Genomic DNA, 24,699 nt, shown 5'->3' on the forward strand with positions numbered 1-24,699 from the left:
AATATGCTGATCTGTGATTGGTCAATTATTCCTTCCACAGTTATTCAAATGGCTGTGTAAGAATTATTATCAAAACTAGCAAATCGGGGGTTTTAAGGAATGCGGAATACAATAGAGCCATTTTCCCAGGCATATGACGTCATTAAAATACCAAGCCGTGATTTGCTAAGTACTCGTAGAACAGTAATTCAAATGTCCGATTGGAAAAGTATTATCAAACAGCATATTTAAGGTTATACGGACTGCAAAATTCACGGACAGCATTTTTTTATAATAAAGTATGTATGACATCAATAAAATGATGACATTTTAATTGTTTAATATAAGCAAACAAACAACCAGCCAGACTAAATGTATGCGTGATTGTTCCTGCTGGACTACAAAACGGTCTATTGCCATTTGGTCTAATACCAATTCGTCTAATTCCCGTTTAGTCTATATTCAATTGGTCTATTACCAGAAAGGCTAATTGCCACTTAGTCTAATAATCATATAGTTTAATGTCTATTTAGTCTAACATTGTTTGGTCTAATAACCGGTATGCCTACTAACCATATAGTCTAATAACCATTTAGTCTAATATATACAATTTCGTCTATTTATTAATAAACTAAATGATTGTAAGACTAAAATGGTTTGTAGACCAAATGGGTATTAGACCAAATAGCTATTAGACCTATTGGTTATAGACCAAATGGGTATTAGACTAAATGGTTGTTAGACTAAATGGTTTTAGACATAATGGTTATTAGACTAAATGGTTATCGGACCAAATGGTTATCGGACCAAATGGTTATCGGACCAAATGGTTAGAGTGGATATAGACCTAATGGGTTCAGACGAAATGGATGTAGACGAAATGGATATTAGACCAAATGGTATTAGACCAAATGGCAAATCCCCTACAAAACTCTCTTAACTTAATTTTAGCTCTAATTTGCATTATGCAACACATCATTGTACCAATTTCCTTGAAAAAGCAACCAATTTTGCCCAAATTGGGTGCTTTTACCAACATGTTTCTCAAAATACACAATGATACTGGGCGCTTTTGTCTGTGTTGAAAACCCACCCATCTGTATACCAATATTGGAGAAAAAGCACCCCAAAAGGTAAGGACATGCATCTATATACCATGTTAATGGTAGACTCTCACCGTGGATGTTACAATTTATTAACCCTCAACATCATCACAAACGACACTAAAATGATATAATATGATTCAAATTGCAATTCTTCATTACAGACACATGATCAGTGATAACACAACTACGGCATGTTATTTGGTCGTTCACTAAATAGGCCCAATACTGAAATGTGAATTAGAATTTTATCAAGGGATGGGGTATGAACGTTTGGACAGTATTTATTGTGGGACATTAAAGAACATCAGACATATCGAATTTGCATTCTGAATACGAAGAATGTTCTTCTGATATCAAATAATTTTGATCAAACAAAAAATACTGTCGAAACGCTCATTCCAGATCCCTTAGAGTATATGGCACGCCACAGGCTGCATATTGCATTGAGTCGCAAAAACACATCGAGTTTAAACAAAACGCATCGAGTTTAAACAAAACGCATGGAGTTTGAAAAAAACCGCATCGAGTTTAAAAAACACACATCGAGTTTAAAAAACGTACATCGAGTTTAAACAACGTACGTCGAGTTTTTAAACCACATGTCGAGTTTAAAAAACGCACGTCGAGTTTAAAAAACACACGTCCAGTTAAAAAAAAAAAAAAAACACGTCGAGTTTTGAGGAAAAAGAAATCGCATCGAGAAGCGCCACCTAGAGTTTCTGCTAGACTACGGGCTAGAGGGGATCATAGGGGAAATATTCTTGACATTTAAATGGTCAACTGACATGTTTGGTGTTATTACAGACCGGGGCGTTTTGGAACTTTTATTTTGATTAACATGATACTACCAGCCCGGACTACCAGGCGGGGTTCTTTCTATCATATCCGAGATATATCTTAGTATATAGGAGGCTTCTTTTACAAACGACATGAGACTACAGAAGAGTTGACCCCTTATTATCATTAACATGATACTAGCTATACTTGGGGATAGGGGGTATTTCTATAGGGGGCTCATTTTTGCAAAGACATAAGACTACCGGAGAGTTTGCGACCTCTTACTACCATTTACATCAGATTACCGGGGGGTAGGGGGCCCAGGGGGTCATTCTAATGTCCGTGATGAGAATGCCGTTGTCATATTATGGGGTCTTTTTATCCATGTCTAGCAAAGATATTGTCTTCTTCTACAAACGACATACCGTATATAGTTTAATGAGCTCATCAATATTATTATCATCATAACATGACCGGGGGTGCGCTCAACTTCAGAAGTGACGGTATATGTGCCTGTCCGATGATCCCCCTGTTTTAAAAAGTTACCCGATTTCCCCCATTTTTTTAGGTGCGGCTACCCAATGACCCCCCTTTTTTTAGGTACGGCTACCAGGACCCCCTTTGTCTAGAATTGTACATCAAAATGCTACAAAATAATGCGGAAACTTTCAAATTCTCTTATTTCAGCTAATATGTAGGCCTATTTAGTGTAAATTTGGGAAATTTGGAATAAAAAATAGAATTTTGCTCCATTTTTTCAAAATGTTCTACCTGATGAATCCTTTTTTGAAATTGTATACCCAATGACCCCTTTTTTTTTTTTTTATAAAAAAACCCAATGCAATGACCCCCATTTTCATTTTGTTTGTACCCATGACCCCCCCCTTTTTTTATAATGTTTTGTATCGATGGGCCCCTACTTCGCAACGCCGGTATATCACTTCTAAAGTTGAGTGCCCCCCCCAGGTGACACTACCGATGGGATTTTAGGGGTCTTTCTTAAATGTTTATCCCGGTGGTATACTGAAGAAAACAAGTGATCTAAGGGACCATTCGTAAAATTATAACCAAAAATAGCAATTATCTTCATGCACTATTTATATTATCATCCATTTGTGGAAATACTATTTAAAAGAGGAATACATGTACTAGATTCCTTTAATTATACTTCAACATTCAATACCCACCTACTGACACGTCTACGGCCTTGACCGTAATAATATACCAATATACAAGTGACCATATCCCTGCATAGACTCTGTGTTCGATCCTTGTAAACCATCAGTATCGCATCGTTGCAGTGATATGAAACCGTACACATGTTGACTGAGCCCCCGGACTGAGCCACTGACTGTTGCAATTTTAATGTTTCCCCGAATTCCGAAATGTCACTACAGCCTGTAATAACACCAAACATGTCAGTTGACCATTATAGAACAATGTCAAGAATATTTCCCCTACAATGATCCCCTCCGTAGTCTAGCAGAAACTCTAGGTGGCGCTTCTCGATGCGATTTCTTTTTCCTCAAAACTCGACGTGTTTTGTTTTTTTCGTTTTTTTAACTGGACGTGTGTTTTTAAACTCGACGTGCGTTTTTTAAACTCGACATGTGGTTTTAAAAACGTACTTTGTATAAACTCGATGTACGTTTTTTAAACTCGATGTGTGTTTTTTAAACTCGATGCATTTTTTTAAAAACTCGATGCGTTTTGTTTAAACTCGATGTGTTCTTTGCGACTCGATGAAATATGCAGCCTGTGGCGTGCCATAAGAGTAGACTAATCCCAAATCTAGATATCATGTTTAAAACTGGCAGACCGCGGGGTTCTTGTATGTAATTGAGTTTCTTTTTGTGTTAAAAAGTTGCTAACATCATCAGAAAAGGTCAGTTATCCATCGAGCCATTATCCTTGTTCTTCGCGAGGGATGCGTATTCCGTTTGCGAACTCTTATTCCACATTTCTCTCAGTTTGTAAAGAAACGTTTTTGACGTTGAAACTGCCTGTTGATAAAGTTTTTCTGAAAAGGAACTTTCTATGCAATGATGGCTAATTAAGAAGTTCATGCAATGTCTGTTGACTCTGTTCGATGTATCAATATCATTAATGCAAATTAAATGCAATTTTGTATTATGCTTCAAATACATTTCATTATGTACCTACTTAATTAAGTTATTTATTTTGTCTATACGTATATATGATTTTGAAAATATTGCAATTAAATGTGAAATCACGTGTGAATAAATGAATCGAATGAATAAATGACATAATTGTTTCCTGGATAAAACATGATTATAAGCCATGACAAAAGCTTAAAATGATCCTTCACACAGGTAAACGATGCAATTTCAGCCAGTGTATTTAAAACTTATGCGGTTAGGTCTCCCATCATACTATTTATAGAACAAGGTGTGGCTGTGTGTACACTGCAGCACGGTACGCGGTAGGATACATATCTCTTTTCACGTGAACTTTTAAATGATTTTGTCGCCTATTTTACTGGCAAAGGGCCTCATAAAACTGACTCCACTGCAGAAGATCGCAGAATATCGCAGCTAAATTTGGTACCATCACAAAGATTAATCTTTTCTGCAGGTGACTGTATAAGTTTTAAGGCGGAAATCAACGGAAATCTAAACTTTCGGGATCAAATTTGATAAAACGTAATTTTTCCTTAGTTTTGGGGACGTTTAAGCAAAAATATTTATTGACTGACGGTTTTCATATTCTGCATATCCCAGTGTTATGTTCTAAAAATAGTTTCTCAGGTATCTGTGAAAGCACAGATGCATCAAAATTGTCTTTAAAAAGTTATGAAGTTTTACCCCCCAAATCATGATTTTTATTAATGAGAAGCAGATTGTGGCGATTTTGCATGTTTATTATAAAAAATATCACCTTTAAGAATAAACTAAGGGTGAAATATTTTCAGAAAATATTTATATGTTCATCCTCTTTCCAAATCGCATGAAAAAAGTTTGAACATTGATAGTCACCTATCTAGGGTTTTGGCACACTTTGACTTTGACCTGGCCCACTGTGCGTCGGCGTGGTGGGAGGGCTAAAATTGGTAAATGGCGTTTCAAAAATAGTTGCCCCTATGTTTGGCCCCTTCCATTTTGTTCCATTGCAAAGTCGTTGATGAATATTTACGCGGTTACTTGGTGTGTAGGCCTATTTTTGTCATGTACAAATTTTTTCAATGTGTGTGTGTACAATTTATATGCAATGGAAATAAACTATATTGCCTTTTGGTTTGGTTTCAGTGTTGAAGGGGCTGTGTAATAATTGTGACAGGGTTCCTCTCCGGGGAGTTGCCAAAGGCATGTAAAGAAGTCTATCTTAGTGTCGTCATTTGGTTTTCTACTGTGTTTCTAATTCCTTTCTTCCCCTTGCTGGATATGGTTATGTCGCCCGGGGCCCCCTCCCCTCCGGCACATGCATAAAGTGTTCGCAAATTGTAGCAGTAGGCCCAAATAGTCTTGATCTTGATTTATATTGCAAAGGGGGGTGAAAATGTGCATAGACCTTATTCAGTGTTTCTGTAGGCCTACTGTTTAATCTTGGTGTGTGGATCTCTGGAATGTGGAAATTCTATAATTTGGACGGGTTTCAAAAATTTGGAATAAATTTGTAAGGGGCTGTGCAATATCTATGAGCCCTGGGGAGGGTAAAATTGGGGGGGGGCAAGCCATTTTTGGCGGCCCGAAAAGGGGGGCACGCAATTTTTGGCAAGCCGAGAGGGGCGGGGGCAAGCGAGTGTTAGCACACATTCATGAAGAGCCTTTTTAATAAAACGCTCTAAAAAGGCTTAGGAAAACTGTACGGAAACTTTTAAATATGGTCATTTTCACAGTAAAGGGTGTAACTTTTGATTTTTAGGGTCAAAATTTCAAACCACTTAAATATGTTTCTGTTTACTGTAATCATGCATAGAAGCAACTTAAATTCCAGTAAAATAGTGTTTCAAGGCTTAAACCTTTTGATTTCTGATAAAAATTTGACATTTCCATAACATTTTGGTTAAAATCTAAGAAAAATGTATTTTACATAAGCTCAGAAAATTATGACATGAAAGCTGGAATACATGTGAAATCCCATTCCAAAGTAAGTCAACAGATATAAGTTAAATTTTATACCATGTTTTGTTATGTTTGTAATTGCAATTTTGAAAATTTTTAACATCAAGGGTCATTTGCAATGGAAATTTCCCAACCTTAAACATATTTTTTAAGTTTTAATTGGGTTCCTAAAATAATTTAAATGTCTAACTTCATGTACAAATACTACTTGATGAAAGGAACCTCCCAGCCAAGTTTCACAGAAATTGGAGTTATTTTTTAGAATTGGCAATTCAAGCGATTTGTGTTTCGGAGGCTTCAGTTAACAACACAGGTGATCATAAAAGTAAAATATTTGGCTTACTTCTACAAGTTGACAGGAAAAAATAGGTAAAAAATATCACAATTACCAATTTTCATGCTTTGCTTCTAAGTATTGAATTTCAGTTGTGACAAAAATTAAATTATCACAGCAAGTCATTTTTTTGTTTCGAGGCTTCATGTTAACAATGGTTAAACATTGCAGAAGTAGTTTTTTGAAAACAACACTGTTGGGATCATCTAAGCTGTTATTTTCTTGTGTGTATTGAATCAATGATTCTATGCGGCAGATATTGTAGATTTATAACATGGTAATTTTTTCACCCATTTGTTAAGTATGGTGTTATTTGCATGTGAAGCCTCCGAAACGGGCTTTCTTGGATATCAGTATATTTTTCAAGCATTAACCATAATATCAATTTTTTTTAAATTTATGACATTCTGCACATATCATGCAACAATTACAATGCAGATATCAATATGGAACATACCAATTTAGATATGCATAGATGATAATTAAGCTTACTGTTGTTTCGGAGGCTTCATTTGTTTCGGAGGCTTCAATTGTTAACGGAAAGTTTGTATTGGGTCCCATTTTCAAACGGTGATATATATCTCCATGATTTAAAAACAAGTGACTTGAGGATCTACTTTGCTACATTTTGATAAATAGATTGGATGAGCTCTTTTGTTTATATTTGCTCAAGCTTGCTGAACAGTTTGTTTCGGAGGCTTCAAAAAAGTTAACGGAAAATCGGCTCTTTGAAGTCAAGATTTTATAAAAATTTTAAAAGCTTGCAAATCAACTAATTTTTGTTACCCATTTCAAGTTAAGATATCAACTGTTATGAATCAAGAAGAAGTGAAGAAATAACCAAGAATTATGAACCAAAGCTATACCCACAAAGTTTGTTAACAATTGTTAACGGAAAATGAAGCCTCCGAAACGACAAATATCGAAGTCCGGTTCTCAAAAATACAGGGCTGTTCACAATTAAATCTAATGTGGCAGTGTTTACTGAACATATGACCGTACTTTCAGGATAAGAAAAATTATCCATGAACTAACTGAAGAAAACACAGGGTTTTACAAAAATGTTACTGTTTTTATAGTTTTTCAAAATGGCAATATTAGGTACATTTAAGCCTGCTAAAACTGAACGCAGTAACTCCCGAAGATGATTATGCTACCCAAGGTAGCTGCTAACTAGATGACTTATGTGGCCAAAAATCATGGAATTCTGTGGCTTTATTAGAAAACTACGGATCAAAATGTTAAAAATCCAAAGTTACACCCTTTACCGTGAAAATGACCATATGCAAATTGTCCTGCTCGCTGCGCTCGCAACATACATCTAGACCATTTAAGGTTTGCAAATTGGGATCCCAAAAATTTGACATGTTTAAGGGGGGGGGCAAAGAATTGTTGGCGGTCCGAGAGGGGGGCAAGCGATTTTTGGGGGGCCCGGAGAGGGGGCTCAAAATTATTGCACAGCCGCTAACGTTGGGTTCAGTGTAGAGGTCATAAAGTTCATTCATCATGAACTTCAGCATCTCTACCGGGCACTATTTACACAAACAGCACGGAGGTAATTTCTTACCATTTTATTAAGATTTTGACAGCGCTCTTTGTCGAAATGCAAGAATTCTGACAGTTCCATGTTTCTGACGCAGCTTGTCAAAAACTTGGAACTGTCAGAATTCCAGGATTACGGACAGTGGGCGCTGTCGTAATTCTAGAATTCTGACAATTCCAAGTTTTTGACAGGCTCGGTGAGAAATTAGAACTGTTGGAATGCCAAGATTGAACATTGCAAGTTTTGGACAGGATTTTGCTTATTGCTTATTTTGTGTGCCCCTTGTTTTATATACTTTGATGATTTTTTAGCATTACTTTGGTGGTTGTTTGACATTGGGTGGTATATTTAGGGGCTGTTTTTTATTTTGATGTATAGCCTTATGACTCAAAGGAGTTATTATTATGGTTCACAGAACGAATTTTAGTCGAATAAACGTGTATTATTTCCCGGGGGGGGGGCACTCAACTTTGGAAGTGACGGTATGTGCCTGTCAATAGGCCCCTCTTTTGAAGTCGTCTATAACCGATGACCCCTTTTTAAAAAAGTCATACCCGATGACCCCCCTTTTTTTAGTTGCGGTTACGCAATGAATTCCTGTCTTTCTAGATTTTCTAAAATAGCATCATCAAAATGCCACAAAATAATGGCGAAACTTTCCAATTTTGCTGCATTTTTTCAAAATTAAGTGAAATTCTCAAAATTTCTCAATAACAGTTCGCACTTAAACTGCATAAACATCAATTTCTTAAGAAAGACCTAACACATCAGACCTAACAGTTCACACTTCCTTACTTGCCCTGCGGGGCTCTTCCGTTGTGGTCCCACTGGGAGCATGTTCTCGAAACGTTTGGGCTGCTGCGTGCATGTTATTAAAAAAATTAGCAGTTCACAGTTTCTTTCTTGCCCTGCGGGGTTCTTCCGTTCTGGTCCCACTTGGAGCATGTTCTCGAAACGTTTGGGCTGCTGCGTGTATGTTATGAAAAAAATTAGCAGTTCACAGTTTATTTCTTGCTCTGCGGGGCCCTTCCGTTCTGGTGCCACTTGGAGCAAATAGAAACACATTTTGGCCGTAAATCCCCAGATGTGAAGGAAATGCGTAACCATCAGACCTAACACGTCAGACCTAAGAGTTCACACTTTCTTACTTGCCCTGCGGGGCTCTTCCGTTTTGGTCCCACTTGGAGCACGTTCTCGAAACGTTTCCGCTGCTGCGTGTATGTTATTAAAGAAATGAGCAGTTCAGTTTCTTTCTTACCCTGCGGGGCTCTTCCGTTCTGGTCCCACTGGGAGTATGTTCTCGAAACGTTTGGGCTGCTGCGTGTATGCGTAAACGTTGAACAGTAGAATGAAGAGGTAAAGTTAAATTCTCAAAATTTCTCAATAACAGTTCGCACTTAAACTGCATAAACATCAATTTCTTAAGAAAGACCTAACACATCAGACCTAACAGTTCACACTTCCTTACTTGCCCTGCGGGGCTCTTCCGTTGTGGTCCCACTTGGAGCATGTTCTCGAAACGTTTGGGCTGCTGCGTGCATGTTATTAAAAAAATTAGCAGTTCACAGTTTCTTTCTTGCCCTGCGGGGTTCTTCCGTTCTGGTCCCACTTGGAGCATGTTCTCGAAACGTTTGGGCTGCTGCGTGTATGTTATGAAAGAAATTAGCAGTTCACAGTTTATTTCTTGCTCTGCGGGGCCCTTCCGTTCTGGTCCCACTTGGAGCATGTTCCCGAAACGTTTGGGCTGCTGGGTGTATGTTATTAAGGAAATTAGAATCTGGAAATTGCAAAATGTAGGGCAAAATTGCGCCATTTTGTGGAAATAGCGGAATAGCGCAATTATCACTTGAATGAGGAGGTAAAGTGAAAATCTGACAATTGTGTCATTTAGCGCAAAATTGCGCAATTTTTTTGAAAATAGCGGAATAGCGCAATTATCACTTCAATAAAGAGGTAAAGTGAAAATTTGAAAATTGCGCAATTTAGCGCAAAATTGCGCAATTTTGTTGAAAATAGCGGAATAGCGCAATTATCACTTCAATGAAGAGGTAAAGTGAAAATCTGAAAATTGCGCAATTTAATTGCGCAATTTAGCGCAAAATTGCGCAATTTTTTAAAAATAGCGGAATAGCGCAATTATCACTTGAATGAAGAGGTAAAGTGAAAATGTTGAAATTTGAAAATTGCGCAATTTAGCGCAAAATTGCGCAAGTTTTTTAAAATAGCGGAATAGCGCAATTATCACTTGAATGAAGAGGTAAAGTGAAAATCTGGAAATTTGAAAATTGCGCAAATTAGCGCAAAATTGCGCAATTTTGTTGAAAATAGCGGAATAGCGCAATTATCACTTCAATGAAGAGGTAAAGTGAAAGTCTGAAAATTGCGCAATTTAGCGCAAAATTGCGCAATTTTTTGAAAATAGCGGAATAGCGCAATTATCACTTGAATGAAGAGGTAAAGTGAAAATGTTGAAATTTGAAAATTGCGCAATTTAGCGCAAAATTGCGCAATTTTTTGAAAATAGCGGAATAGCGCAATTATCACTTCAATGAAGAGGTAAAGTGAAAATCTGAAAATTGCGCAATTTAGCGCAAAATTGCGCAATTTTTTTAAAATAGCGGAATAGCGCAATTATCACTTGAATGAAGAGGTAAAGTGAAAATCTGGAAATTTGAAAATTGCGCAAATTAGCGCAAAATTGCGCAATTTTGTTGAAAATAGCGGAATAGCGCAATTATCACTTCAATGAAGAGGTAAAGTGAAAATCTGAAAATTGCGCAATTTAGCGCAAAATTGCGCAATTTTTTGAAAATAGCGGAATAGCGCAATTATCACTTGAATGAAGAGGTAAAGTGAAAATGTTGAAATTTGAAAATTGCGCAATTTAGCGCAAAATTGCGCAATTTTTTTGAAAATAGCGGAATAGCGCAATTATCACTTCAATGAAGAGGTAAAGTGAAAATCTGAAAATTGCGCAATTTAGCGCAAAATTGCGCAATTTTTTGAAAATAGCGGAATAGCGCAATTATCACTTGAATGAAGAGGTAAAGTGAAAATCTGGAAATGTGAAAATTGCGCAATTTAGCGCAAAATTGCGCAATTTTTTGAAAATAGCAGAATAGCGCAATTATCACATCAATGAAGAGGTAAAGTGAACATCTGAAAATTGCGCAATTTAGCGCAAAATTGCGTAATTTGGTTGAAAATAGCGGAATAGCGCAATTATCACTTCAATGAAGAGGTAAAGTGAAAATCTGAAAATTGCGCAATTTAGCGCAAAATTGCGCAATTTTGATGAAAATAGCGGAATAGCGCAATTATCACTTGCATTTTGTGAAAGTTTCATAATTGCAATGTTGACTTCATAATTGCGCTAATTTCAAAATGGGGTTGATAATTGCGCTAATTTGAACAAGTTATTATCATAATTGCACTATTTTCATCATAATTGCAACGTTGAGTTCATAATTGCGCTAATTTCAAAATGCAGTTGATAATTGCGCTAATTTCAACAAGTTATTGTCATAATTGCGCTATTTTCATTGAGCATTGTGAAAGATTCATAATTGCAATGTTTAGTTCAAAATTGCGCTAATTTCAAAATGGGGTTGATAATTGCGCTAATTTGGAAAAGTTATTATCATAATTGCGCTATTTTCATGGAGCATTTTGAAAGTTTCATAATTGCAACGTTTAATTCATAATTGCGCTAATTTCAAAAGATGGTTGATAATTGCGCTAATTTCAACAAATTCTTATCATAATTGCGCTAATTTCAAAGCCTCACATTGATAATTGCATATTAGCAGTCAGTGTTGCTATTCTGTGTTAATATCGCTATTGTCAGTTCCAGCGCCTTTATGTAAGCATGGTAAAGTGAACCTGTAAAATGTACCAAATGCAGTTTTTGATATTGCGGTACATGTCAGCTATTTTTATGCAATTTTCGGCCGTTGTTTCGGCCTACAGTTTGTTTAGGACTTCTGTGTTGTGGACCATACTATTTTGTTTTTACGAAAGTGATAATTTCTCCATCATTTTGTTTCAAGTTGCTTTATTTATTACTAAATAGCCTATTCGGTCTGGGTATTAAATTGATAGGCCTAATGGCGCAGTGTAAAGGACCATGCGGTTATAAGTTGAGACTCCCAAAAGACTGACGGCGTGACATTTTTCTTGAACAAATGAAATGATAATGATATTTTCAAAATGAATACTTACACCCCTCATAGGGGTCTATGTAAAACAGTCAATTATCAGAATTGCAAGTGTAGTCTAAAAGTGACAAAGAGATATTGTATTCTCTGGTTTGGAATGAGTATTTATGACTGAAAGCAGTTTATGCAGCTAATTAGGGTACCTGCAGGTAATATGGGACCATTAAGGACGTTTAGCTTATTTGCATAAAAACTAAAGAAGATATGCCCACAAGAGATTGTTATGATGAACAACCTGTCCTTTAAGATTAATAAAACAGGCAATGTTACCTTGTTTTTATGTTTGTTTGGACGCTATGACGTCAAAATGACGTCATCGTCAGTGTCCCATATTACCTGCATGTGCAGGTAATATGTGACACTGTGTTATCTCTATGGTGAAAATCAAAAAGTTCAGAAAATCACTCTTTTGTTCTAAAAACATTTTTGTTACGTGATTTTGAATGTTAAATGCAAATTTCTACAAGAAAATTCAATTTTCTAAATAGTTTTGCTTTTCGCATTGACAATGCACACAATTTCCTATGTGTCCCATATTACCTGCACCCATTCAGTTGAAAATCAGAGAAAATAATCATTTATAAAAGGAAAGTGCCACTTGTCAGTGGAATTTTAACTGCTGATAAGCTTAACCCATCACCTAAAGATCATAAAAAATGACAAATGCCCCCTCAGTACCAGAGTTTTTGGATACACAATCATAAAATGTGACGTCATTGATTTTATATCAGGCCAAAAAAACGACATAATTTTTTGGGCAATTTCACTCTTTTTGGCATTGATTTCCAAGAGTTTGATACACAGACTCCAAAACTGCATTTCTAGAAGCACAATTGATGTCTCTAAACACTTAACAAATCAACTTAAAGTGTTTACCTTCTCTAAGCTACTTTTTGTTAAAATGAAAACAGGTGTCCCATATTACCTGCTGTCCCATATTACCTGCACCTACCCTAGCACTAATTAAACCTTTTGAATAAATAATTAGGTCTGTTAATGAAGTAAATTTTGATCACCCTGTATACATAGAAGCAAACATCGCACCCAAAATAAAGTATTTTCTGGTTGGCTTTTTCAATTCAAGCTCTGTTTGATTTTGTGGTCCTCAGATTGAGAAAATATTCCTGAAAAGAAAAATATACCACATGTTCCTTAAAAAGTTCATTTTTACACACTGTATATCGTCTAGTACACCCTGAATATTGATTTCGAATTTTGGTCAGTTTAATCTCTGTTCTTAATGCTTTCCAGAAATAGGCCTACCTGTAATTGGTTCATAAAATGATATAACTATTCATCGCAAAATTGAAAACAATGGCCATACCCGATGTCAGTCAATGGTATATCCAAACCACAATATGAACCTGAAGACTCGTCATCAGACTTAGACACTATCCATGCTATCAATGAGGAATTGCTATTACCCCATACCACAGTATTATGTTTATAATCATTCCTAGGCCTTATTAAAGGCTCAAATGCATACAACTTTTTAACTCATTTATGTTAAGTACAAACTTGAGAATATGTTCTTCATTTTAAGTAAATGTCATCATATGTTATTAAGTATACCAAGAAATGAACTAAGTACTCAGCATATAAATTAATTTGTGCCCTCATTGTGGGTTTTAAGACAAAATAAAATAAAGGAAACAAACATCATTCTCCTTTTTACAGTGTCGTTTCTAAAAGCTCATTTTTAAGCCAAAGGTCCTCTCAGTGAATGTGAAATCCAACATTTTTTCTTCATTCACTGCGCCGTCTTTTTTAAAGACATTTCTTGTTTATTATCATGATTATATTGCACATATATTGTTGGTCAGGTCAATTATAAAATGGTGTAATGCTAAAATTATAAGTTAGTGCAGCATTGAGGGTTGAATCGATTGATTTTGTATATTAGTTTATTAGTTTCTTGAAATGTTTTTCTGTGGTCTCTGTTCTACATTAAAATAAATGGCTGTTTCAAGTAAAAAAATGCAGGGCAATTGCTACCCTGCTAGAGGTGTTTTGTTATAAAGTAATACGCATATCGTAAGTGACGTTCAAATATGATGCCCAGAGATTTTTCTGTCTTGAAGTGTTTCAATTTATATGAATGACATAAAAATAACGTTAAAAACAAAACACCTTCAATTTTGACCTTATGTTTTGCAATATGAGTTTTTGTACATAACATATTTAAAGGTCATCCCCAATAATATCACGGTTAAGAAATATGTCGTGACAGACGATGATGTTGGAGATCCTTGTCGAGTTCACTTCAACGGTATTGTGACTCGCTCCTCCATTTTATCCTGTATTTTGATATGCAATACGTTACTACTCCCTCAAAAAAAATCCCTTCTTTTCACTTCACAACTTGAGTTCCCCCTGAGGTATACTAGCTGTCACTGAGCCGACCACATGTATGGAACAATGTGTTACTAGTAAAGCCTTGTCATAATCAGGTCAGTGGCCTTCACCTGAGACACCTGTTTGTCATTTGTTTATAATCTCACTGCGTGAGCATTATGGGTATACTACTGACACTCTTTAACTTAGGGGCTCTGAGAGATTTCGCAAAAGAGAAAAAAATTCAAATGTAAAAAGGATTGGCTTTTTTTATATACATTGAATACTCAAAGCAGTAATTTAGATACATAAATCTGCATGTAATATTGACATAGGAGACATATTGTGAGTACCACGTGTTACGCTTTTCTGTTATTGAACTGTGTTGTAGAATAACTGAGTTGCGGATCCGGAACTTTATTACAACCTCACGAATTTCGCAAGAAAGACGCTGAATTAAGCTTAAATATGTTATTACCATCGATTTAGCTAAAACAAAGAGGCCGTTTCTGTGTCAGAGGTTTCTTTATCCTACGTTTCAAAATAAGTATGTCAAGAGTTGTGGGGCATTGCAGGAGTCTCTGATTTTCAGGACAATTTGAAACTTCTAAACTTCAAAACATCTATGTTTGTAATAAGCCATTGTAACCGTCCACTTTGTCAATTGATTTACTTGGACAGCGCTATGAACTAATTTTGCGTTTTATATATTATAAATACCTTCGATTAAAATAACCTACATAATTATTTTGATCTTGAGTCATTTGGAAATCAACTCACCAATCGGCACAACTACAATCCCGCTCACTTGTGTAAAAGTAGGACTGTTTGATCGTATTTCCGTTATACTTGACTCGCTTTCACTGATGTGAAGACTGAATCCTTTCCTACTACATATACTACAACTTTCTGCCCCACAGTTGGGTGTCTCTAGGGAGCATGACCAAATAAACAATTGGGAAAATTAAACGGATGTAATGGGAGGCATATTTGAAGTACCCATTTCAAAGTGTTCCCACATTTTTTCCGAGATTGTATATACTAAAGTAGTTAGGGTAAAATATACATACAATACCAAAGTGCGCTCTACAACTCAAAGTATCGCTGAAAGTTTTCAAATGAGATATTTTGAATGTCGAGGGGAATTGTTTTGCTGGAGTCTCTGAATTTTCAGTACGATTGAAACTTTTGAACTTCAAGACATGGATATAGCCAGTTGTGTTCCTTCACATTGTAAATTATTTTCCTTGTGCATCGCTATAATGTTATTTTACGTTTGACGCTGATATTGTTTTATGATATTCCCTCGATTTCCATAACATAATCCATGATGTAGTCTGAGTCAATTGAATATCAAATCACTCAATGATACATACACTACAACTGGTTTGAGTAATCAACATACATAGCAATACCTAAGTGCACTACTCTACAACTTTATAGTATCGCTGTTTTCAAATGAGCTATTTTGAATAATTATGGACATTGCTAGACCATTGTTTTTGCTGGAGTATCCGATTTTTCAGAATTCATTTGACAGTTTTAAGCATCAATATTCGGATATACATGTACAGGATGTATCAGAATGATTGGTACCCATCAAATTTGATATTTTAATATCAAAAAGCTTGTCTCTTCCAAATGCAATATTATATACTCTTGAAATGTTCACAATGTTGGTTATAGTTTAAGACTTGTTATACAATTAATCTACAAATTATTTGGATCTAATGTTGATGATTTTGTTGTGCCATACTCATCCATTATAAATGAAATGGTACCAATCATTTTGATACAGCTTGTAGTCAATTGTGGTCCTCCATTTTGTAAATTATTTTGCTTTTACACGCTATGAGGTTTTACGTTGGCGTTATTATATCAGTATATTCCCTTGATTTCAATAACCTACATATTATTTTGAGTTATTTGGATATCAATTTACTAAATGGTACAACTAATTGAGTTATTAGCATACATATCAATACCAAAGTGTGCTCTACAACTTGAAGTATCGCTGAAACCTTTCAAATAAAATATTTTCAATATCGAGAGGAATATTGTAGGACCATTGTTGATGCAGAGTCTGCATATATTAATCTGAATTTGACAATTACAACTTTTGGTCTTATTGTATCACGTCGTGTCGTTGTATTCCCTCGATTTCAAATAACCTACCAATTTTAAGTCATTTGGATATCAATTCACTCAATGGCACGACTAGTTTGTAACACACATATCAATACCAATGTGGGCTCTACAACTTGAAGTATCGCTGACACATTTGAGATATTTTCAAGCCCACATGATGATATCGAGGGGAATAATGTCACGGCAGGGCCATGTTGTTGCAGAGTCTCCATATTTTTTTTTTAATATTTGCCTTTATCTCCATTTAACAATTGCTACCTTTGGTCCGAATGAATCATATCGTTTCGTATATTTACTTTATTCCCTCGATTTCAATAATCTACATATTTTGAGTCACTTCAATTCACTCAATTATGATACAACTAGCCGAGTAATTAACATACATAATTATCAATACCAAAGTTGGAAACAATTTTCAATATCGAAGGGATTTGCAGGACCATTGTTTTTGCTGCTGTCTCCATGTTTGCTTATATCTCAATTTAACCATTGCCACTTTTGGTCTTATTGAATCACGTCGTGTCATCCTTCGATTTCAATAACCTATACAAATTTGAGTCATTTGGATATCAATTCACTCGATTGTGATAAGTAGTTTGTAACATACATAATTATCAATACCAAAGTGTGCTCAACAACTTTTAAGTTGAAAATATTTCAGGTGAGATATTTTCAATATCGAAAGGATTTGCAGGACCATTGTTTTTGCTGAAGTCTCCATGTTTGCATGTATCTCAATTTGACCGACCATGCATTGCCACCTTCGGTACCGGATCAGATCATGTCATATCATTATTGTATTCCCTCGATTGCAATAACCTACATATTTTGAGTATAATTATATTGATATCAATTGACCTAATGGTATAAATAATTGAATAATTGACATACATATCAATACTAAATTGAGCTCGGCAAGTTTTCAAAATTGATATTTTCAATATCGAATGGAATTACAGGACCAGTGTTGTTCCTAGTCTCCATAATTATGTTTGCCTATACCAATTTAGCAATTGTCAACATTGGTCTTGATTATATCACGTCGTACAAAGTATATTCCCTTGATTTCAATAGTCTACATATTTTGCATGTTTTGAGTCATTTGGACATCAATTCACCTAACATTGCCTAATGCTACCACTCATAGACATACATACCAATACCAAAATGCGCTCTACAACTTCAAGTATCGCATAACCATTTCAAAGTGTTTTAACATTATTCCGAGATTGTAGAGGGCCTATACTGAAGTAGTTAGGATAATAAAATACATACAATATCAAATTGCGCTCTACAACTCAAAGTATCGCTGAAACTTTTCAAATGAGATATTTTCAGTATCGAGGGGAATTGCAGGGCCATTGTTTTGTTGGATTCTCTGATTTTACCAAACGATCAGAACTTCAAGACATCAATTTTGGATATAGCTAGTTGTGGTCATTCATTTTGTCAATAATTATTTTGCTTGTGCAGGGCAATTATACTATTTTACGTTAATTTGGCTTTAATCTCTGTTTCTCTGTTTTATAATCTATTATTTAAGTCATTTGGTTACCTATTTACCAAATGCTTCAACTAATTACGGTAATTACCATACATATCAATACCAAACGTGTGCTCTACTACTTAAAGTATCGCTGAAACCTTTCAAATAAGATATCTAACTTTTTCACCTTTCGATGAAGACAGTTTTTTGTTACCCTCAGCTTAACTTCCATAGCAACTCACAAATAGCCGATAATATCACAGTATTTTACCTAGTGTTGTTCTGCACCCGTGTGCCTTTCATACTTAGTGGGTGTTTTCGAACCCTAAGGAAGTCTACGTGGGTGATTAGTTCAAAACATCATCAAAGTTCACCACAAACAGTCATTTCTCACTAGTCAACATAGTTCATCTACAGGTATTGACTTAAGACTATACTTCGCTTCTCTTTGGTATTAGAAATTTAAAACTTTGGGTATTTAAGGACATTTTGATGGACAGACGTTAACAAATGCTTTTCATATCACGAAATACACATTTTGCTTTATAAAGTAGAAAAGTAGCTTTTATTTGTTATTTGCTTACTCTTGTTTTCAAGTAGAGCTGAAGTTATGGCAAAACATGATGTGCATTTTCTGATTAAGTTAATTTGCTATCTTCGGTAACATTTCATAGAGGCAAGGTAATATGGGATGTTTTCAGGATGTGAACCAAACGGATATGACACCTAGAGTAAAGTAAAGGTCAAAAAGGTTCACTCCAAATACTTTGATCATAAATTCCCGGCCAGGAATTGGTATAATTACTTTTTAAAATGTTTTTAAAATCATCACTTATCGATATTTCCTATTAATAGAATTACCCAAGGTATGCAATTCTTAATATAAAAATGAGTTAAAGGTTTAAGGAGCCATAGATTGGGAAGACCAAAGAAGTAGGTCTTCCACTTTAGTAAAATTGCTAACATGGTTTGAAGTTACATATGTTAATACGCATGGGGGCTCTTGAGTGTATACAGGCTGTAAATAGCAAAGAGTAAAATTTCATTGACATTCAACACCCATTCAAAAAAAACCAGGGAACTTCAAGAAGACTATTTCAGTGAATCTTGTTCCGAGGAGTCAATCAGACATAATGGAGCGCAACTTATAATGAAAATGCCGTACTGTGCAGGTCGGCAACCAATCACGGCGCGCCTTTGCCCTGACGTCAGACGCAAACTAGTCTTTTTATCTAAGAAAGATAAGAATATGGTTGGTGGTAGTACGCCACTCCTGTATTAAACCCTGTGATTACTACTATTTTGAGAATGGTGCATACTCACGAAATTAAGCGCAGCTCTTGGGTGGCGCACCTTATTGTATTAAAACTTAACTAATAATTAGTAATTATTATTATGGATTGTATTTTTATTACTAGTTTTTATTTTGAAAGGATTCTGTTAAAATTTACCTTTATATGACCCGTATATTTCTGCCATTGTCACACTGTAAAAACTTTTGTGACCCTTACAAACTTTTGTGACCCCTGCTTTACCCCGGATAATCATAAGAAATCAAGTTAGTTCCCATCCCTAGATGCACCTGCTCCTTCTTAAACTCATTTAGATATGCTTTAGTATTTTGTAATGAAATGCAAAACTCTGTAATCAGCTCCACTATTGCAGCAAATGTTTTTGTCTAACACTTAACTGATCATATTACTGGCATAATCTATTTTGGGGGGTAATTAGGAGAATGTGCTTATTAAAACATCCTCCACTTGCATACGTCTGATAAAGTGAGCTTCAAGTCAGATAATAGTTTTAAATTATACAGTATTAATATAGACTGAATCTGGAGAATTTAAACACAGACAAGAGGGAATTTGAATGTTTATGAACGACATTATACATAGTTAACACGAGTGTCGATAACGATGAATATGTTTCTAGTTACAAGATTAGCTATTTTTAATAATACATCTATTTTTAGTACATCTTTATTATTTATGCTTAGTTAATTGTTATGCACCAAGTTGCATTGTTTTATCACTTTAATATTAGTTTGCTGTGATTGGTATAGTTGGTACACCGCGACAGTTGACTAATTATGTGCCATTTTTGTTGCACCGTCAACTTAACATCAATGAAACAAATGAGGGATGAGGTTTGCGAGGTGTCGAATAGTAGAATTCTCCTCAGTGGCAACACTTTCTTCTTCTTTTCTTATTTGTGTTGTTTAAAATAAGAAAACCCATCAAGTCAATAAAATGTTATGAAGTATAACAAACTAAATTTTACATGTGAATTCTACTTTAACAAATTCGAGTTTAATGCGAATAATGTCCTTAAAGTTCTGTTTATCTAACACTCGACATTATATTCAAAACCATCCTGAATTATTTGATCAAAACTGTGAATTTAAATTGCTCTCATTTCCTAAATATCAAGGATATATGATGTGAAAAACATCAAAAAGATGACGAGCAAAATTACTGTCTCATAAGTTTACTTATAATGTACTGAATGATTAATCATGCTAATGCAAATAAATCAAATTGACACAAGTTGGAACACAATAAGAATATTGCATGAAAACCTTTCGTAATGTCAACATTAACATGATTAAGGTACAAAGTATAAGATCAGAGACCTCTTTTTAATAACACTCTAATAACATTCTGCAACCTTAAACTTTGGTGCAATATATCACCTCTCTGCTCGACTTACAGGCGCTCCTTAATGCGAAACTCTGCTTATCATCTTTAAGTATTACCACTTAAGTAAAATTGGATACATATTAGATTAGACTATGTAAATCAGGAACATGTGATATATACAGCAAAACTAGCTACAACTCAGTAGCAAAAAAAGTTATAGACAATTGCATCGTGTACTCCAATCGTATCGCTTGATGATAAGCATAATAAAAAATGCAGTGACCAATGGAATGGTTCAATTTATTTAAATGAAAAACAACAGCACTATGCAACTCTTAATTATTATGCTTGATACAATTTATTATATCTCCAGGGAGCGATGTTAAGAGTCATCGGTACCTAACCGGGCACCGATAGTTCTATAGGACCAAGTTGAATGTGGTGCCTTACCTCAATACATCTTTTGCTTCAAGTGCGAGTCATTTTAAATGTGCGAGCCAGTTGATTAGCAGAGAAAGCAATTCACCCTTTCGGTAAATCCCGGAAGTCTTTACGCGATGCCGATGCGCACATCGTTTAGCGAACATCCTTACTGCGCATTTGATGAATTACAGGGCCATGTTGTTGCAGAGTCTCCATCATTTTTTTATATTTGCCTATCTCCATTTAACAATTGCTACCTTTGGTCCGAATGAATCATATCATTTCGTATATTTACTTTATTCCCTCGATTTCAATAATCTACATATTTTGAGTCACTTCAATTCACTCAATTATGATACAACTAGCCGAGTAATTAAAATTGTACGCCTTTGCATTACACGGAAAGTTGACGCAACGACTTACATCAACTTACTGAGTAATGCCAACGAACAATTTCTATGAGTGTACCGATTGTTTAGTTGTTACATTATACAGATCGAGGGGTTTCAGAATTAGCTTCAATTCTTCAGGACAAAACTGTTATAGCAGTGGTATACAGAATATGCATTTCCCAGTGTCTATAGCTTGAAAAATAGTGGCGCTGAAAAAAACTCATTTTAAATGAGTTGACGTCCATTTTCCTCTTGAAGATTCGGTGGATTTGCAGAAAGTCCTTAAACAGTACACGCGGACTGTCCTATGCTAAAGAAAGGTCGGTGGCTCTGAAAAGAGCACTTCTAGGGCAGCAATTGCTTGGAACTTACATGTTATGAAAATTCAAAACGTCTAGTATTAGAGTTTAATTGAAATAATGTTTGGATATCACAAATAAATAATCTGTCATCATGTGAACAAAATTATGGCCAAATTTACGTTAAGGAAATATCAAAACTGCCTTCAGCATTTCAACGTATCACAATCGTATTCAACAGATAAAATAAATCCAATCCTTTGTCTATTCCTTAGGCATGCTAGGGAATAAAGGAATACTGACCTTTACATCATTATAAATGACTTTCTACCACAGGCTCTAGTTAGTCACTTGCTGTACACATGGTACACTAAAATTTCTTAATCAGCATTATTCGTCTTTTGGGTAACAATTAGAGGCTTAATTTGATAAAAGTGTGTACCCTTCCGTAAAAGCAATAAGGTACCTGCGCCCGAAAAATGCACTAGTGTAATTTCTTAACCTCCGGGGGCTATACAAGCTTTATAGAATAATTACGAAAATTCTTGTTCATCTGGTTAAGGTCATTATTAATCTACTGTTCACCTATCATGTTATTGCTGAAAGGGTCTTTACATTAAAAGAACGTCTTCTAATGGAAATGACAAATCCATTTTCACTCATGGGTCACAATGGCCTCATCCCGATGGCATAGTTTAATAACCTCAATTAAACCATCATAATGCAAAATTTGACCTCAAGTTGCAGAGTATGAGACTTTGTACCCACTTTTTCAAAGGTCATTCAATAAACGTACAAATATATTGGGGTTAAAGAACGAAGAGCTGCGTCCCTGAGAGATGAGCATGCTGTGGATCCTAGTGTTTGAACTTGAGATGAGGATGTACCTAAAATGAGGTCTGTGAACACGATGAACGACCGCGGTTAAACGTGATAAACCTTTTGATTTAAATTTTGCAAAAATATAAAATGAAACCTTTTTAAAATAATATCTGATAATTATGACTTTCATTTCTGAACGTTCTATCTGTCTGAAGAATAATAAATTAATCAAGGTTTTTAAGATTTGCTCCACTTAGCAAAATGATTTGTTGCTGTTTGTTAATACGTCCAGAATGTTGCGAATTGAACAGGTCTTGACAAAAAGGTTTTCTGTAGAGCAGGTTTAGATGTTGTTGCTACTGCTGCTGCTATTACAGTATATTGCTGTACTGCTGTTGCTGGTCTCCTGCTTTATGTACTACATACAGTGCGCAAAAAAAAATAAGGTACTAGTTATGTTCACCTCTGTGTGTCCTAAACAAAGACGGATATGTCATGATTGGAACCAGCAGCCAATAGCTCCATGTTTTAGCTTAGGTTAAAGACCTCCATCGTTGAAATTGCTCAAGAAAAAAAAGATACGATGATCCAAGGAAGACCTAAGGAAGATGCAAATTCATATGTTGCGGTTTGCTCCATTGCATGCCCTACTGGTTTGTACACAAAGCGCTCCTCTCCAACACGTGAACTAGCGCCGTGATTTCTAAAATTATATGGATTAGCGCATTAGAACCAGCGTAGTGATTTCATTTAGAACATAAAAGTGCAACTTTTGATTTCGTTCTTTCTTTAGGTTTTAGATCACCGTTTCTTTAATTCTCAACCAATTTCAACAACTAAGGTCTTAAATCAGAGCTAAAGAGTACAGATATTGGGTGCTTATTTTAATTTTGACATATTTGTCTTTGTTTTGGATATACAGGGTTAACATAACTGATACCTTAATTCGTTTTCGCACTATTTTATATGACATAACACTATATATACATGCTATACGGTTAATCATGTGAACGTAATCAATAACACACTATTAATTATGATTAAAACCGTTTGAAGATAACAGCATGGTTACTTTACAAATCACAATAAACAAGTACTCACGAATGCATTGCCCATAGAGATTCTTGGTGTATCCCCGACAGCAATCGTAACGGTTCCCATATTTACATAATCTATTTGCTGCTCGTATCTGACGATTATTGGATGGAGATAGAAACCTACAGATAAATATAGAAAATATCAATATTAATTATAGGGACCGATGCCATCATCATTATCATCGCCGTCGTCTTATCCGGGCGTCTTTATCCCCATCTTCTTCTTCATATTCATATTCATTTATAACATTAAGGTTAAACGAGGTATTGTTGGTCGAAGCAGTCAATTTTCATTATCAAAAGTTCATTCTAAATCATCATACACTTTGAAAACTTGCTTGATTTATAATTGTTGTGAATGAGTTATGTACGTTTTACAAAGTTGTTGTTGTTTCAGCCCTCTTAATTTTTACAACATAACTCAAGAACCACAGGACCTACAAAAGTATGTGATATTTGAATTCCTCTACACACTCGCTATGAAATGATCAATGCAATTTTTACCAAAGCTCACTACCATTCGCAAGATGTTGTGAACTACTAAATCGGCACAGTCTAAAATAGTTGCTAACCTTAAACTTCATCTTCCTTATTTTCATGTTCGTCTTCAAAAAAATTATTATCATCGTCATCATGATTTATCCTCTTCATCAACATCAGCCACGGTTTTATACACTTCATCATCATCAGTGTCATTTTTAATATAAATATTTTACTTTTCTCCCATTTGGCTCTTCCAGAAAATAGATGTACACCCCCTGTAGTGTTGTTCGGATTTCGGGACTTTTGTCTAGTCATGATTGTTGGAAATTCAGACTTATAAAGTGTCCAAAGCCCGGGTCCAAAGGCCAAAAAACAAGCGGAAAAATGGTTCTAGTCGGTCGGAAATCCTCAATTTGAGAGGCTAATTTTGGGAAATTCTGTAATTTTTCTGTGATTTTTCATCATTAATTCAGCTGCATTCCCAAGCTTTTTGCAACAGTAATTTCAGTGGTTTGCAGAAAGCAAACTTGGTAATCCA

The 24,699-nt window shown here is 35.3% G+C and overlaps 1 protein-coding gene across 1 annotated transcript in view; it reads right to left on the minus strand.

The window, feature by feature from the left end:
- LOC140160946 (uncharacterized) overlaps positions 1 to 24,699 on the minus strand; it is a 162,935-nt gene that overhangs the window by 123,118 nt on the left and 15,118 nt on the right. The window contains 1 exon segment of the mRNA XM_072184295.1: positions 23,683 to 23,798. Within this exon segment, the coding sequence (XP_072040396.1) occupies positions 23,683 to 23,798 (116 nt within the window).

This window comes from Amphiura filiformis, chromosome 9 (genome assembly GCF_039555335.1).
Source record: "Amphiura filiformis chromosome 9, Afil_fr2py, whole genome shotgun sequence".
Taxonomy (NCBI): domain Eukaryota; kingdom Metazoa; phylum Echinodermata; class Ophiuroidea; order Amphilepidida; family Amphiuridae; genus Amphiura; species Amphiura filiformis.